General features: G+C 43.2%; 2 protein-coding genes across 4 annotated transcripts; one reads left to right on the top strand and one right to left on the bottom strand.

The window, feature by feature from the left end:
• Nucleotides 1-2,371: 2,371 nt before the first annotated feature.
• On the bottom strand, nucleotides 2,372-6,944 carry LOC129830337 (vesicle-associated membrane protein-associated protein B-like). 3 transcript variants are annotated; one of them, XM_055892846.1, is made up of 6 exons: nucleotides 6,676-6,944; nucleotides 5,295-5,447; nucleotides 5,056-5,159; nucleotides 4,658-4,738; nucleotides 4,213-4,389; nucleotides 2,372-3,971 (listed from the first exon to the last, which is right to left on the bottom strand). In XM_055892846.1, the coding sequence occupies exons 1-6, from the start codon at nucleotides 6,731-6,733 to the stop codon at nucleotides 3,807-3,809; spliced, it is 738 nt and encodes a 245-aa protein (XP_055748821.1). In that variant the 5' UTR covers nucleotides 6,734-6,944; the 3' UTR covers nucleotides 2,372-3,806. The 3 variants fall into 3 exon arrangements, with proteins under 3 accessions (XP_055748821.1, XP_055748822.1, XP_055748823.1); XM_055892847.1 differs by having other exon boundaries at nucleotides 4,213-4,344; XM_055892848.1 differs by having other exon boundaries at nucleotides 4,213-4,320.
• A 2,139-nt stretch (nucleotides 6,945-9,083) lies between these two features.
• Nucleotides 9,084-16,015, top strand: LOC129830335 (charged multivesicular body protein 4b-like). The gene is made up of 5 exons (XM_055892843.1): nucleotides 9,084-9,394; nucleotides 14,099-14,276; nucleotides 14,379-14,493; nucleotides 14,608-14,734; nucleotides 14,928-16,015. The coding sequence occupies exons 1-5, from the start codon at nucleotides 9,211-9,213 to the stop codon at nucleotides 14,990-14,992; spliced, it is 669 nt and encodes a 222-aa protein (XP_055748818.1). The 5' UTR covers nucleotides 9,084-9,210; the 3' UTR covers nucleotides 14,993-16,015.
• Nucleotides 16,016-17,267: the final 1,252 nt, after the last annotated feature.

Here is a 17,267-nt window from a genome sequence, read left to right as displayed (position 1 = left end):
CCATGCTCCTGAACATGAGAACACTGCCAATGACACAACAGCGAGCAGAAGGTAGGTGTCCTATGTAGCATGATGGACAAGTCTCAATGATACTGAGCAAGATTTACAGGGTGGTTGGCCCATGAACTACACTGAGTATACCAAACAATATGAACACCTTCCTAATATTGAGTGGATTAAACAAGTGACGTCAATAAGGGATCATAGCTTTCACCTGGTTAGTCTGTGTCATGAAAAAGCAATGTTTTGTATACTCGGTGCATACTTTGTTTTTTATCTATGGCCTGAATGATTGACGTAGCTTGCTATTCCTGGTGACTAGGTGAGGGCTGGGTTCATGGTCTGTGATGCTCTGTGGCACAACCATATCAGAATAGCTTATCCTGTCTCGTAGTGTGGGTATTGAACACAGAGACCTCCATACTTTAAGGTTTGATATATGATATACTATGCATTCAGATAGTATTCAGACAACTTCACTATTTCTACATGTTACGTTACAGCCTTATTCTAAAATTGATGAGGAAAACATGTATTCAATCCATCTACACCCAATACCCCATAATGGCGAAGCGAAAACAGGTTTTTAGCCATTTTTGCTAAATTATAAAAAATGTAAAACATATTCCTTATTTACATAAGTATTCAGACCTTTTGCTATGAAACTCGAGATTTACGTCAGGTGCATCCTGTTTCCATTGATCATCCTTGATGTTTCTACAACTTGATTGGAGTCCACCTGTGGAAAATTCAGTTGATTGGACAATTTGGAAAGGCACACATTTGTCTATATAAGGTCCCACAGTTGACAGTGCATGTCAAAGAAAAAACCAAGCCATGAGGTTGAAAGAATTGTCCGTAGAGCTCCAAGACAGGATTGTGTTGAGGCACAGATCTGGGGAAGGGTACCAAAAAGAATTCTCCAGCATTGAAGATCCAAGAACACAGTGGCCTCCATCATTCTTAAATGGAAGAAGTTTGTAACCAAGCAGACTCTTCCTAGAGCTGGCCACCTGGCCAAACTGACCAATCTGGACAGAAGGGCCTTGGTCAGGTAGGTGGCCAAGATCCCGAAGGTCACTCTGACAGAGCTCCAGAGTTCCTCTGTGGAGATGGGAGAACCTTCCAGAAGGACAACCATCTCTGCAGCACTCCACCAATCAGGCCTTTATGGCAGAGTGACCAGACGGAAGTCACTCCTCAGTAAAAGGCACAGGACAGCCCAATTGGAGTTTGCTTAAAGGCACCTAAAGGATTCTGACCATGAGAAACCAGATTCTCTGGTCTGATGAAACTAAGATCGAACTCTTTGGCCTGAATGCCAAGCGTCATGTCTGGAGGAAACCTGGCACCATCCCTACGGGAAGCATGGTGGTGGCAGCATCATGCTGTGGGGATGTTTTTCAGAGCCAGGGACTGGGAGACTAGTCAGGATCGAGGGAAAGATGAACGGAGCAAAGTACAGAGAGATCCTTGACGAAAACCTGATCCAGAGCACTCAGACTGGGGTGAAGGTTCACCTTCCAACAGGACAATGACCCTAAGCACACAGCTAAGACAACGCAGTAGTGACTTTGGACAAGTCTCTGAATGTCCTTGAGTGTTCCAGCCAGAGCCCGGACTTGAACCCGATCAAACATCTCTGGCGCGACCTAAAAATAGCTGTGCAAAGATGCTCCCCATCCAACCTAACAGAGCTTGAGAGTAATTGCAGAGAAGAATGAGAGAAACTTCCCAAATACGGGTGTGCCAAGCTTGTAGCATCATACCCAAGAAGACTCGAGGCTTTAATTGCTGCTGAAGGTGCTTCAACAAAGTACTGAGTAAAGGGTCTGAATACTTATGTAAATTTGATATTTCAGTTGGTGGTATGGTGACTGAAAGTTTGGGAACCACTGCTCTAGTCTACCACTTTCCACCACTAGATGGTGACAAATCCATGTATGTCAGAATCTCACAGCCCTATCTCCATAAGAATGATAATTTAGTTGTTCAAGCAATCCTTCATGGTTGAACGAGATGAAATCTGTCTGAAGGTGGAAGGATTATTATCAACAGGTTATAGAGGGAGGGTCCAACGTTCAGTAAATGCAGGGGCTTTGTGAAACCTTGGTCCTGTAGAATACAGCTGTGTTAGCAAGCGAATAAGGTATTACTAAAGGATTAAATACAATCTTTCGATCAACTAAATAGGGCATGCATGAAAGACTGTGGGCACGCTACACTCGAACACAAAATCTGTCCCAATAATAATGCAAAATACTGACTGGGGCCATTCCAAACTCCCAAAGGCTGTGCTTTACTTCTCAGCTTGGTTGTCCTTGCAGCATGAATAAGACTGAAGCAAATCAACTTTCCACCAAAAAACATGTTTGGGGTTTATGCATTTAATTCATTATTATGATGCTACACAATCCATTATATTTAGTTTATTTAATGTACATACAAAACTGTATCCAATTATTGTGGTTACATGTGATGGTCTGAAGCGCCAATGCAGTTAATGTAGTGTTCACAGCTCAATTTTCCATCCAGCCGTCCACAATCCAAGCCCCCCAGGCTACACAAAAAAAGTGGTTTTAAATACAAACAGGACAATTGGTTCTTTAGACAGCTAAGACAATAGAAACCAAGCCAAGAGAGAAAACACCCCAACCGATACCTAGTTCCGAGATGGTCCCTTTTGAGAAGAGAGTCATATTTGCTGCTGTGTTTAAGACACGGGAAGAAAGAAAACTATTGAGTTCATTTCCATGCTATTTGTAGACACTATATGACAACTTGATTTGAATACAGTGCGTACAAATATCATTACAAAACAATTATGCCTTACGTGATACTCAAAAAAGAAAACTGAAGCAAAGCACAAGAACATAAAGTACTATCAAACTATTTACAGCGTTATGAGTCCAACCCCATCGTTATATGTTAGTGTACTGTATGTCAAAAATGGATGTTGCATATTTCTCTTACTCAGCTGATACGGGACTTGGATCACTTCCAGGCTTCACTTAAGGTAAAGCCATTTGCTGTCATCTGGAAAAGCTGCATCCCTGTTGTTCTCTCGGAAGATGACAGCCATTTCATACTGACCCTGAGGATATCACTCACATCCCAGGCCTTCGACCCAAAACGACAAGTCGCTCATTCTGCACTTTCACCTCAGACACTGTCACTAAGCGAGTGTGTGTGGAACTAATTCACTGCAGCACGGTGAGACGGTACATCTTCTGTGATATATTGAAAACCAATTACAAGTTTGATTATTGGAAATAAAAAGCAACCTACTGTATTGGAAAGGGGTCTCTTTGGGACAAAACGATGGTTAACATTTTATTTTCAGTTACCTCCTAAATCCATTTTCTGTTTTATAAAGGAATCATTTTGGATGACTGGATTTATATAATTCATGCTAAAACTCAAAAGCAGCCTCTCGACTCACAACATACGGTGTCTTTCCCTTAAAAAAGCAATGATTAAAACATTCACACAACATCAGAACTGTCACGTTAATCCTGCAGTAGGAAAAGCCTTGGCCTTACTGGAACACATTGCTACTTATAGATCACAAAGTTGCCACTTCCCCACACAATAATTGGTACTGTATCTGTGCGAGTAGGAGTGGAAGGACTGAGAATAGAGTGATTTTAAAAAGGCAAGACGACTCTTGATTACCTTCTTCGCTTTATGTTAAAAAATGTCACTACTCAAATAAACGTGTGATGTTGCATTATGCAACAACAACAAAAAAGTATACATCCCGTTGTGGTTTTGTTCGGACCTCCGAGCACGCTGCCACTGGCTGTTTACAGGACCAATTTCCCGATGATGACTCCGATGACGAAGAACAGCACGCAGAGCGCCAGAACACGGGTACTTAGGCCCTCCTCCTTCGTCATGGCCTGGGAGGAAGAGGAGTGGGGGGAGGACACCATGGAGGTGACTTTCCTCTTCCGCAGACCATCGTCCTCCTTGGTAAAGGGGGTGGAGTCACAGGCCAAATGCCAGTCAAACAATATAGAACAGCTTTTTTTCTTTTTTTTTCTTGCAATAACAGTGAAACAGCAGTTACTGATCTCAAATCAGTCAATTACCCATCTCAAATAAGAAATGAAAGGCGAGGCCTGTTAAGTAAGTCTGCATTGTTGCAGATACATGTATTGTGTGGAACAGATCTGAGTGTTGTGGGTCCTAGAGCCATTAGAGACTCACCCTGATCTGTTTGTTCTCTTCCCGTAACCTCTGGACCTCCATCTGCAGCCTCTTGCACTCCTCCGTGATCTTCTTCACCTCCCCGTCATCCAGGGAGGAGCTGGCCGACTTAGGGAGTGAGGAGAGCTCTGGCTTTACGGGGGCGGAGGACACATTTGTGTTGCTTTCACTGTCATGCTGTGGGGAGGAGTGGAGGAGACAGAACTATGCAGATGAATAACAGAATGGGGATGAGAAACACAACTTACAAAAAAAAAGGCCAACGACTGCTTCAGAGATGCAATGGAGATGACAATCATTCAGGATCTGTTTGTGAATGGAATGAAGGTGCTCTTTGTGAACGCATCTTACACTAAAATGAAATATATGAGGGAAGGAATATTAAGAAAAATACATGCAGTTGGATGTAGTGATATGATAAGATATAGTGACGTAGAGTACTTACAATTTTGTCATTCTCTAGCGGCAGCTCAAATGCACATCTCAACTTGGAGTCCATTAGCTCCTCTGGCTTTGCCTCTTTCCACTGCCGGTGGGAAGGATAGAATGAGAGAAAGAATGATAGAGAAAGAGAGCGAAAAAGAAGAGGGGAGGGCAGACGGAAAACTGAATCACAAGGTAACACCAAGATGACCACAACCAGCTTGGGACTCTATGACACTCATAAGACAAGCATATCTTGACAGCACATTTGTCCCACTTGCAACAACCTAAATAAGTAGAGGATTGAGACAGTAAGTACCAGTCCCTCTGAACTAAAATTGCAGTTTGAATGGACTTACTGTGATCATCAGATCATAATTAGTGACATTCAGATTGATTACATTCCATTTGGACACTTACCACCCCTTCCATGTCAGTCATGTCATACGGAGCAAGCACGGACTGCACCATGAATTTGTGTTTGCTCTTTTCGTTGGGATCATAGTCGAAAGGCTGTAGCATAACTGTAAAACAAAGCAGGCAGATAAATGCCACTGAGCAACCTCTTAGCAACAGCACAACGTGTTACCTTACTTTGAGTTCCTCTTTTTGAGATTTGTCAGCTACAATAATGTACAATCAAACAAAAAGACACCAACCAGATACATTGACGGAGGTGCCTGCGTCAATGATGCCACTGTTTGGACGGACACAGTATCGACGGGGCGCGGTCGTCTTGACTTTGAAACAGACATTTCTATCTGTTGGGTTGCCTAGCTTCAGGGTGGCCGTGATAACATCTGTAAATGGACCTTGAAAAGATGGAGAGAGAACAGACAATAGATATCAATACTAGCTAGCTGACTCCTCTATTATTATAGCGATCTTGGTTTTTTCCCAAAAAGTTGGGGAGAACCATTTTATTTAGATGACCCCACCTATTTTTTGTTATCGTTAGACTTATATCATTAGTTATAATCTATTTTGTTATGACTAATGATATAATTCTCAAAACCAATAATCAATGACAGTCCCTGTTCAATAATTCCATTAGAAGCAGTAAAGCGGTCCACCTCCGGATGTTACCATTCTGCTTGGACTCACTGATCCTGTGCCTAACAATTGTCAACAGTCACCTTTTTCTACGGCAGTATTTCTCAATCAATTCCTGGGGCTCCCCTAAGGGGTGCACATTTGTATTTCAGCCCATCCATAACATATCTGATTCAACTCGAGATTCCCCAAAAAACACGACACTTTGAAAGAGCTACGACTGGAAGTGACTTTTTCGTAACCGGTTAGGGGAATGTACGCAGCAGGTTAGGATAATTAACGTAACAAGTTAGGATTATTAAGGTTAGGAAACGGGTTAGGCTCAGCGAAAATGCGCCCAAACCTGCTACGAAGAGTCACTTCCGGGTCCTAGCTGTATCGAAGTGACGTGTTCTTAGGGAGTCCCGATTCAATTGATCGAGGCTGAGGGATTGTTGTGTGCTGGGCTGGAACAAAAATGCGCACGCTTAGGGTTAGCCCCAGGAATGGATTGAAAAACACTATTCTCTGTATCCATTCGGGTAGTTTTTTAATGGAAATTTCCCTAGTGTAGTCCTGACCTTATAGAAAGTATCTAGTTTGCTACCAACGTTAGACCTTTTTTCATTAGTAGCTATTGAAATAAGTATTTATTTATGCTGGCAACTGCTGACTCGCAAACCAGAGAGGTCGTGATTATGATAGTAACTGAATAGCATGCAACTGATATTGATTGAGGAAATGACCCGGGCCTGCTTTTTCGTTACAGGCTGAACTAGTAAATGACAGTTAGGCATTAGCCTGTTAGCATTGGTAGGTAGCAGACGTCGGTATGCAATGTCGCTTCACTTGTCACCACTCTAGAAACCAAATAGGAAATATGATACACCGTGTGCAGACCAATCTTTTCACAATGAAGTTAACAACACTATTGTTAATACATTATCTAGGAAATATTTCTAGTCAAATATTTGCAGACCAAACTATCAGGCCCTGCCCTAGTCTTACCTCTAAATGTCAGTTCGTGTGGTGGCTCAAGCTGGAGGACTTGTTCTTGTCTGGCCATGTCCCAGACGTTCGTAAGCCTTTCTGATATAAATTACCTGGACTATATGTCGCCGCTGTTGTTATTATGGCTATTGTAAATGCTCCTGGATACGACCTGACTTCGGTAAGGTATAGCTGAGGATAAAAAAACTTGAACTGCCAACAACAGCTGAAGCTAAGCTAGCAAGCAGAGAGCAGGAAGGAAGGGCTCCGTGTGACGTCATGGGATGGGGCAGGTCTGTGGAATGTCAGCGAAGATCTTTTCTATGAAGTTGTTACACTTTTGCAGGGTTATTTTTAAATGACCTGGACAAATGAAAGAGCAAACCGAACAGTCTCTGCTCTGATATGGCAACTATTTGAGAATGTAAAGTCAATTTCATTTAGAACAGGGGTGTCAAACTGATTTTGTCCCAAGGGCCGCACAGAAAATAGGGAGGGTGCTACACTTCTGGTAGTGAACGATCCAGCCTACCTTCAAAGGAGGAGCTGTGAACGTCTAGTACGACGAGGTGCCTGATGAAGAGCTCCAACACAGGAGGTTGGTGGCACCTTAATTGGGGAAGACATTCTCGTGGTAATGGCTGGAGAGGAGTGATGCCATTCCATTTACTCCGTTCCATCCATTATTATGAGCCGTCCTCCCCTCAGCAGCCTCCTGTGACTGCTCCAGGGCCTATCTATCAGATGCACCATCAGTGCTCCCTCCGCTCAACATACCACTTTTCCGAACTGCCTATCACCTGAAGTTATGGAAGAACAACACACAAGCGACTTGGAGAGATTCTACTTGTAATGAAAAGCCAGTGGTGGAAAAAGTACCCAATTTTCATACTTGAGTAAAAGACCCACACAAGTGGCTCAGGTAGTGCAGCTCATCCAGGATGGCACATCAATGCGAGCTGTGGCAAGAAGGTTTGCTGTGTCTGTCAGCGTAGTGTCCAGAGCATGGAGGCGCTACCAGGAGACAGGCCAGAACATCAGGAGACGTGGATGAGGCCGTAGGAGGGCAACAACCCAGCAGCAAGACCGCTACCTCCGCCTTTGTGCAAGGAGGAGCACTGCCAGAGCGCTGCAAAATGACCTCCAGCAGGCCACAAATGTGCATGTGTCTGCTCAAACAGTCAGAAACAGACTCCATGAGGGTGGTATGAGGGCCCGACGTCCACAGGTGGGGGTTGTGCTTACATCCCAATACAGTGCAGGACGTTTGGCATTTGCCAGAGAACACCAAGATTGGCAAATTCGCCATTGGCGCCCTGTGCTCTTCACAGATGAAAGCAGGTTCACACGGAGCACATGTGACAGACGTGACAGTCTGGAGACGCCGTGGAGAACGTTCTGCTGCCTGCAACATCCTCCAGCATGACCGGTTTGGCGGTGGGTCAGTCATGGTGTGGGGTGGCATTTCTTTGAGGGGCCGCACAGCCCACCATGGGCTCACCAGAGGTAGCCTGACTGCCATTAGGTACCGAGATGAGTTTCTCAGACCCCTTGTTAGACCATATGCTGACACATGCACATTTGTGGCCTGCTGGAGGTCATTTTGCAGGGCTCTGGCAGTGCTCCTCCTTGCACAAAGGCGGAGGTAGCGGTCCTGCTGCTGGGTTGTTGCCCTCCTACGGCCTCCTCCACGTTTCCTGATGTACTGGCCTGTCTCCTGGTAGCGCCTCCATGCTCTGGACACTACGCTGACAGACACAGCAAACCTTCTTGCCACAGCTCGTATTGATGTGCCATCCTGGATGAGCTGCACTACCTGAGCCACTTGTGTGGGTTGTAGACTCCGTCTCATGCTACCACTAGAGTGAGAGCACCGCCAGCATTCAAAAGTGACCAAAACATCAGCCAGGAAGCATAGGAACTGAGAAGTGGTCTGTGGTCACCACCTGCAGAATCACTCCTTTATTGGGGGTGTCTTGCTAATTGCCTATAATTTCCACCTTTTGTCTATTCCATTTGCACAACAGCATGTGAAATGTATTATCAATCAGTGTTGCTTCCTAAGTGGACAGTTTGATTTCACAGAAGTGTGATTGACTTGGAGTTACATTGTGTTGTTTAAGTGTTCCCTTTATTTTTTTGAGCAGTGTATACTTTACACAACTGTGAAAAGCCCAATATAAAATCTATATATTATTATTATAAGGGCGGCCGGTAGCCTAGAGGTTAAGAGCGTGGGGCCAGTAACCAAATGGTTGCAGGTTTGAATCCTTGAGCCGACTAGGTGAAAAATCTTCATCAGTGCACTTAACCCTACTTCTGTAAATTGCTCTGGATAAGAGCGTCTGTTAATTGACAAAAATTAGTATTATTACATTTCTTATCCAGCAGGTGGAGCCCCATGGAATACCACCCACTAGGGAATAATACTACGTCATACAGCCTTAACCAGGAAGTGGGAAAAACAATCGGCGAGAAGAGTGACACCATAGCCAGTAGTTAGTCTGAAACGTTTTAAAGGGACATTATTTCCCATATAGTTTAGATCCCAGAATGTCGGTGTTTGGGAAGCTGTTCGGCGGTGGGGGGAAAGGAGGGAAAGGGCCGAGTCCACAAGATGCGATTCAGAAACTCCGAGACACAGAGCAGATGTTAGCGAAGAAACAGGACTTTCTAGAGAAAAAGATTGACCAGGAACTCATAACTGCTAAGAAAAACGGCACAAAAAACAAACGAGGTGAGTCGCCAACTAACATCACATATACATCTTCACGATTGTTGTCTAACTTGGCTATCTAATGAAGCTAGCTTCTTAAAGTTCGCCTGTATGTTAACGTTAGCAACTAGCTGGCTAACTAGTCAAAGCAGCTAACTTGGTAACTTTCCGAGCGGCCACGGCTGTCACTGAATGTCAGGGCGAGCCTGGCAACCTATCTCGTTGCCACAACTGTGTTAGAACAGCTACATTTCATTATCCCCGTGTATTGGTGCGTTCTGTGTTAGTGACTGCTATCAAGCTACACCATCAACAAGTTAGGGGATTTTGTGTGAGTCATGAATTTGCCTGTTTGTCAAGAGAAGGGAAGGGGCCACCCTTCCATTGACACAGTATCTACTTAAAAATATGTATTACATTTAAAGCGCTTTTCATGATACAGAATAATCTCAAAGTGCATAAAATTTAAATACAAACGAAATATTAGAAGAAAAAAAACTAGACACGGCAACTTCCCAGTTAAAATTGAGACACTAGAATCATAGGGACTAAGTTAGTGCTTATTAATTAATTTTTTCACCTTTATTTTATGACTAAACTAAACAAAGTTACACGGCCTGTAGTGATTTTTATTTTTGTATTTCACCTTTATTTAACCAGGTAGGCCAGTTGAGAACAAGTTCTCATTTACAACTGCGACCTGGCCAAGATAAAGCAAAGCAGTGCGACAAAAAACAACACAGAGTTACAAGTGGGATAAACAAAAGTACAGTCAATAACACAATAGAAAAATCTATATACAGTGTGTGCAAATGGAGTAAGGAGGTAAGGTCATAGTAGTGAAGTAATTACAATTTAGCAAATTAACACTGGAGTGATAGATGTGCAAGTAGAAATACTTGTGTGCAAAAAAAGTAAATAAAAACAATATGAGAGTGAGGTAGGTAGTTATATGTACAGCGATCTCGGTAAGCTGCTCAGATAGCTGATGCCTAAAGTTAGTGAGGGAGATAAGTCTCTAACTTCAGCGATTTTAATTTTTTTTGTAATTCGTTACAGTCATTGGCAGCAGAGAACTGGAAGGAAAGGTGGCCAAATAAGGTGTTGGCTTTGGGGATGACCAGTGAGATATACCTGCTGGAGCGTGTGCTACGGGTGGGTGTTGCTATGGTGACCAGTGAACTGAGATAAGGCGGAGCTTTACCTAGGAAAGACTTATAGATGACCTGGAGCCAGTGTGTTTGGTGACGAATATGTAGCGAGGGCCAGCCGACGAGAGCATACAGGTCGCAGTGGTGGGTAGTATATAGGGCTTTGTTGACAAAATAGGTGGCACGGTGATAGCAAACTGGATGCAGTCTGAGTAGAGCGTTGGAGGCTATTTTGTAAATGACATCGTCGAGGATCAGTAAGATAGTCAGTTTTACGAGGGTATGTTTGGCAGCGTGAGTGAAGGCGGCTTTGTTGTGAAATAGGAAGCCGATTCTTCTATATTTAAGTTGCTTAATATGAGTCTGGAAGGAGAGTTTACAGTCTAGCCAGACACCTAGGTATTTGTAGTTGTCCACATATTCTAAGTCAGAACCGTCCAGAGTAGTGATGCTAGTCGGGTGGTCGGGTGCGACCAGCGATCGGTTGAAGAGCATGCATTTAGTTTTACTAGCATTTAAGAGCAGTTGGAGGCCACAGAAGGAGTGTTGTATGGCATTGAAGCTCGTTTGGAGGTTTGTTAACACAGTGTACAAAGAGAATGTATACAGAATGGTGTCATCTGCATAGAGGTGGATCAAGGAATCACCCACAGCAAGAGCAACATTGTGTGTGTGTATATAGATATATATATATTTTACACTCACACACAGAGAAAAGTCGGCCCAAGAATCTGCCAGAGGTCCGGACAACAGGCCCTCCGATTTGACACACTGAACTCTATCTGGGAAGTAGTTGGTGAACCAGGCGGGGCAGTCATTTGAGAAACCAAGGCTGTTGAGTCTGCCGATAAGAATACGGTGATTGACAGAGTCGAAAGCCTTGGCCAGGTCGATGAAGACGGCTGCACAGTACTGTCTTATATTGATGGCGGTTATGATATTGTTTAGTACCTTTAGCGTGGCTGAGGTGCACCCGTGACCAGCTCGGAAACCAGAACGCACAGCAGAGAAGAATGAAAGGCAGGGCAGGATGGATATAGGTCTGTAACAGTTTGGGTCTAGAGTGTCACCCCCTTTAGAAGAGGGGGATGACCGCGGCAGCTTTCCAATCTTTAGAAATCTCAGACGATACGAAAGAGAGGTTGAACAGACTAGTAATAGGGGTTGCAACAATGGCGGCGGATAATTTTAGAAAGAGGGTCCAGATTGTCTAGCTCAGCTGATTTGTACGGGTCCAGGTTTTGCAGCTCTTTCAGAACATCAGCTATTTGGGTGAAGGAGAAGCTGGGGAGGCTTGGTCAAGTAGCTGCGGGGGGTGCGGAGCTGTTGGCCGGGGTTGGGGTAGCCAGGAGGAAAGCATGGCCAGCCATAGAGAAATGCTTTTTGAAATTCTCGATTATCGTGGATTTATCGGTGGTGACGGTGTTTCCTAGCCTCAGTGCAGTGAGCAGCTAGGAGGAGATGCTCTTATTCTCCATGGACTTTAGTGTCCCAAAACTTTTTGGAGTTAGAGCTACAGAATGCAAATTTCTGTTTGAAAAAGCTAGCCTTTGCTTTCCTAACTGACTGTATTGGTTCCTGACTTCACTGAAAAGTTGCATATCGCAGGGACTATTTGATGCTAGTGCAGTACGTCACAGGATGTTTTTGTGCTAGTCGAGGGCAGTCAGGTCTGGAGTGAACCATGGGCTGTACCTGTTCTTAGTTCTACATTTTTTGAAAGGGGAATGCTTATTTAAGATGGTGAGGAAATTACTTTTAAAGAACAACCAGGCATCCTCTACTGACGGGATGAGGTCAATATCCTTCCAGGATAGTAACCTAATACCGAGTGCCAACAGAGGCTCCAAGGGACTCCTGTCATTGGTCGCGTTCCCCTGTTCAGACGTTGCATGCCTTAACCAGTGGTTGCGTGCGACATCATTGAGTGTGTTATCGACTGACAGAGTGCTATAACATAGGATGGGGTTAGCTGATACAACACCTGGATAGGTATTTTATGTAACATCTGGCAGGCGTCAGCAACGCCTGAGCAGAGCAATACGCCCAATGTCTTCAGTAGTGTTCATGACAGACTAGCGTAGCCCAATAACGGACTAAAGGAGCCTGACGTTAGTCCTTTTAGTCCAAGGACCTTACATGTTCTGTTTAGAGGCGAATTTAACCGGTTTTAACACAGTTGCGGTTTACGGTATTTTTACTTGTTTCCAAAATCGTACCGCAAGCGATGCGTTTTAACGTTCCCCCGGCCAGAATATACTATCTTTAATAGGCGCTAAATGCAGTTAGCGTCTAATAACGAGTTAAACATAGATATGACATAATATAATGGTCAAATATATAAACGCAACATATCAATTTCAAAGATTTTAACTGTGTTACAGTTCATAAGGAAATCAGTCTAAATGTATTAATTAGGCACTAATCTATGGATTTCATGTGACTATGCAGCTGTTGGTCACAGATACCATAAAAAGAAGTAGGGGCATGGATCAGAAGACCCGTCAGTATCTGGCATGTGACCACCATTTGCCTCATGTAGCGAGACTCATCTCCTTTGCATAGAGTTGATCAGGCTGTTGATTGTCGCCTGTTGAATGTTGTTCCACTCGTCTTCAAAGGCTGTGCGAAGTTGCTGGATACTGGTGGGAACTTAAACACGCTGTCATACACATAAACCCAGAGCATCCCAAACATGCTCAATGGGTGACATGTCTGCTGAGTATGCAGGCCATGGAAGAACTGGGACATTTTCAACAGATCCTTGCGACATGGGGGCATGCATTATCATGCTGAAACATGAGGTGATGGCGGCGGATGAATGGCACGACAGTGGGCCTCAGGATCTTGTCACAGTATCTCTGTGCATTAAATTGCCATCGATAAAATGCAATTGTATTTGTTGTACGTAGCTTAAGCCTGCCCATACCATAACCCCACCGCCACCATGGGGCACTCTGTTCACAACATTGACATCATCAAACCGCTTGCTGACACAACGCCATACACGTGGCCTGCGGTTGTGAGGCCGGTTGGACGTAGAAGGTGGCTTATGGTAGAGAAATTAACATTAAATTCTCTGGCAACAGCTCTGGTGGACATTCCTGCGGTCAGCATGCCAATTGCACACTCCCTCAACTTGAGACATCTGTGTCATTGTTGTGACTAAACTGCACATTTTAGTGGCCTTTTGTCCCCAACACAAGGTGCACCTGTGTAAGGATCATGCTTTTTAATCAGCTTCTTTATATGCCATACCTGTCAGGTGGATGGATTATCTTGTCAAATGAGAAATGCTCACTAAAAGGGATGTACAGTAAACAAATTTGTGCACAAAATTTGAGAGAAATAAGCAGTTTTTGCATTTTTAACATTTCTGGGATCTTTTATTTCAGCTCAGAGAACATGGGACCAACACTTTACATGTTGCGTTTTTATAGTTTTGTTCAGTGTAGTTAGCGGTTATGTATTTACTCGCATGATAGTCCTGGGGGTTCAGAAACGCTGTGACCATGTCCATGGTTCCGGGAATCGAACCCACTAATCACTTCAAATCCCCTTTCACTACGCACAGCGGCCCTGCAGGCCTTGAAAAGGAAGAAGCGGTACGAGAACCAGCTCACCCAGATCGATGGCACATTGTCCACCATCGAGTTCCAGAGGGAGGCGCTGGAAAATGCCAACACCAACACTGAAGTGCTCAAAAACATGGGCTTTGCCGCCAAGGCAATGAAGGCTGCTCATGAAAACATGTAAGCAAGGGCACACTACTTGTTTATTAGCCTTGGTCAGGTGCAGTCATACAGCTCTTGTATTTATTCAAATCTCTCTGTTCCCCTGTCCGGTTGTGTTAGGGACATAGACAAAGTAGATGACTTGATGCAAGACATCACTGAGCAGCAGGAGCTGGCGCAAGAGATCTCAGATGCCATCTCAAAACCTGTAGGCTTTGGAGAGGAGTTTGATGAGGTAGGTGACAATGTTTGTTGCACATTGTTCTTTATTTGTCTTATCAGTGCTGTTAGTTCAATAGTTGACCAGATATCACAGAGACTGGGATGTTCTGATTGTCTTGCACCATAGGATGAACTCCTGGCAGAGTTGGATGAGCTGGAACAAGAGGAATTGGACAAAAACTTGCTGGAGATCGGCGGGACAGAAGATGCCCATCTACCCAATGTGCCTTCTACTTCATTACCCTCCAGACCTGGTGAGTCCTTTGGAATATACAATATGCAATAAAACAAGCAAATCCTCCATAGGAACATTGTATGCCACGGTTACTGTCCCAACAGAACATGAAATAACTAATTGATCTATTGTTATTTACCACTTTATTGCTATAAAACATTTATATTTACTCAAGTAATTCACTATCTGCATATGTTTTTTTTTTATTTTAGCCAAGGAGGATGAAGACGAGGATGGCATGTATGACTTACAACGCTGGGCGATGGAGGCAATGTAGTTGCATTACTGACACCACCTGCTGTAGAAAGGACTTATTGAATATGGTTGTTTTGTATCCGAGGAGAACCAAACACCTTCTAAAACTAGCACTACAAAGGCCAATGCTGTAGGCTCTGTTTTCCTGCCCAAAACTAGAGAAAGGGTACCATGGCCCTGCATGAAAAGATTAAGTATAAAACCTGTATAAAAGCTATAAACAGGATGTTTGATTCAGAAAAAATAAATAATCTCAATAAGTTTAGCATAACCAATACCAGCTCTTACATTTGGGCAGTTATTGTAATATCACTTAACTGTTCTGTTGCCTTTGTCTGTGGGATGTTATGAACATCACTGACAGACAAATTTACATTTTAATACATGGGAGTTGCAATGTCTATTTTTCCGACTTAAACATATTTATCGTGTGGCGTAGTGGGTGTGGTCTGGATGTTTTTATTAGTACTTTTTGTTTAATTTCTACCATAATAGGATGAAATATGAGCATGCGCTCATGGTAACGTTTAGAATGGTCTATTTTCGGCATTGTTATTCTGAAACTTTTGTTTTACAACATTTTGACTATTCCAACTCCAAAGCATCCTCACCATGTGACACTTGTGATTTGAAGGAAATATCGAAATCGTTTATATTGTTGCTGGCACAGGTTTTCTTCGTGTGCTAAGCATGCAATGAGGGAACATCTTAATACACTGCACAGCTTTAGAGAAAGACAAACTCCACCCTGTTCTGTTGTCTGTCTTTTCTGAAAAAGTTTCTTTTTAATTGTATGTTGAAAAAAATGTCAACATATTAACTGCAGCAAAAAAATAAGATAATGGTTTGTAATGAATAGATTAGTAGATAGATATAGTATCAACATTTTTGGATTTGAGGATTACGTCATTTTTAAGCAATGTATTAAAACAAAAATACATAGGAGAAAGACAATTAACAAGGATAACCATGTTTGCATTTCTATGGTTTATTTATCCAGATATAAACATTATTTGGAAAATCATTAAAGTTTTGGATTATTTTATTGTGGGTGAGGTTTTTCTTGCTTTAGGGATCAGTGAATTCAAAGTAGAAAAGCATTTTTAGGTGTTTGTTTAGTTTAATGTGTCTGATGTTGCTGTAATTTCAGGTAGGGAATACTGAGTCCAATCATTTTTTATTTGTCACATGCTTTGCAAACAACAGGTGTAGTCTGAAATGCTTATGGGCCCTTCACAACAATGCAGATTTTAAAATAGAAAAAATAAGAGAGGAATAAATACACAATGAGTAACGATGTCTTCACTATATACACAGGGAACCAGTACCGAGTCGACATGCAGGGGCACAAGGTTATTGTGGTAGAAATGTACAGTGCATTCTGAAAGTATTCAGAGCCCTTGACTTTTTCCACGTTTTCTTACATTACAGCTTTATAAAATGTATGAAACAAATCTGTATACACACAATACCCCATAATGAAATTGTGAAAGCAGGTTTTTAGAAATGTTTTACAAAAGTTATTTTTTTTAAACAATACCTTACATAAGTATTCAGACTCTTTGCTATGAGACTCGAAATTGAGCTCCGGTGCATCCTGTTTCCATTGATCATCCTTGAGATGTTTCTACATCTTGATTGGAGTCCTCCTGTAGTAAATTCAATTGATTGGACATGATTTAAAAAGGCACACACCTCTCTATATAAAAGGTCCCACAGTTGACAGTGCATGTCAGAGCAAAAACTAAGCCATGAGGTTGAAGGAATTGTCCGTAGAGCTCCGAGACTGGATTCTCTGGTCTGATGAAACCAAGATTGAACTCCTTGGCCTGAATGCCAAGTGTCACGTCTGGAGGAAACCTGGAACCATCCCTACGGTGAAGCATGGTGGTGGCAGCATCATGCAGTGGAGATGTTTTTCACAGGCAGGGACTGGGAGACTAGTCAGGATCGAGGGAAATATGAATGGAGCAAAGTACAGAGAGATCCTTGATGAAAACCTGCTCCAGAGCGCTCAGGACCTCAGACTGGGACAAAGGTTCACCTTCCAACAGGACAACACAGGAGTGGCTTCGGGACAAGTCTCTGAATGTCCTTGAGTGGCCCAGCCAGAGCCCGGACTTGAACCCGATCAAACATCTCGGGAGAGACCTGAAAATAGCTGTGCAGCAACGCTCCCCATCCAACCTGACAGAACTTAAGAGGATCTGCAGAAAATAATGGGAGAAACTCCCCAAATACAGGTGTGCCAAGCTTGTTGTGTCATACCCTAGAAGACTTCAACAAAGTACGGAATA

This window comes from Salvelinus fontinalis, chromosome 31, assembly GCF_029448725.1.
Source record: "Salvelinus fontinalis isolate EN_2023a chromosome 31, ASM2944872v1, whole genome shotgun sequence".
Lineage (NCBI taxonomy): Eukaryota > Metazoa > Chordata > Actinopteri > Salmoniformes > Salmonidae > Salvelinus > Salvelinus fontinalis.
Note: the sequence above shows the minus strand (reverse complement) of the source record. Positions and strands in the feature narration are given on the sequence as shown.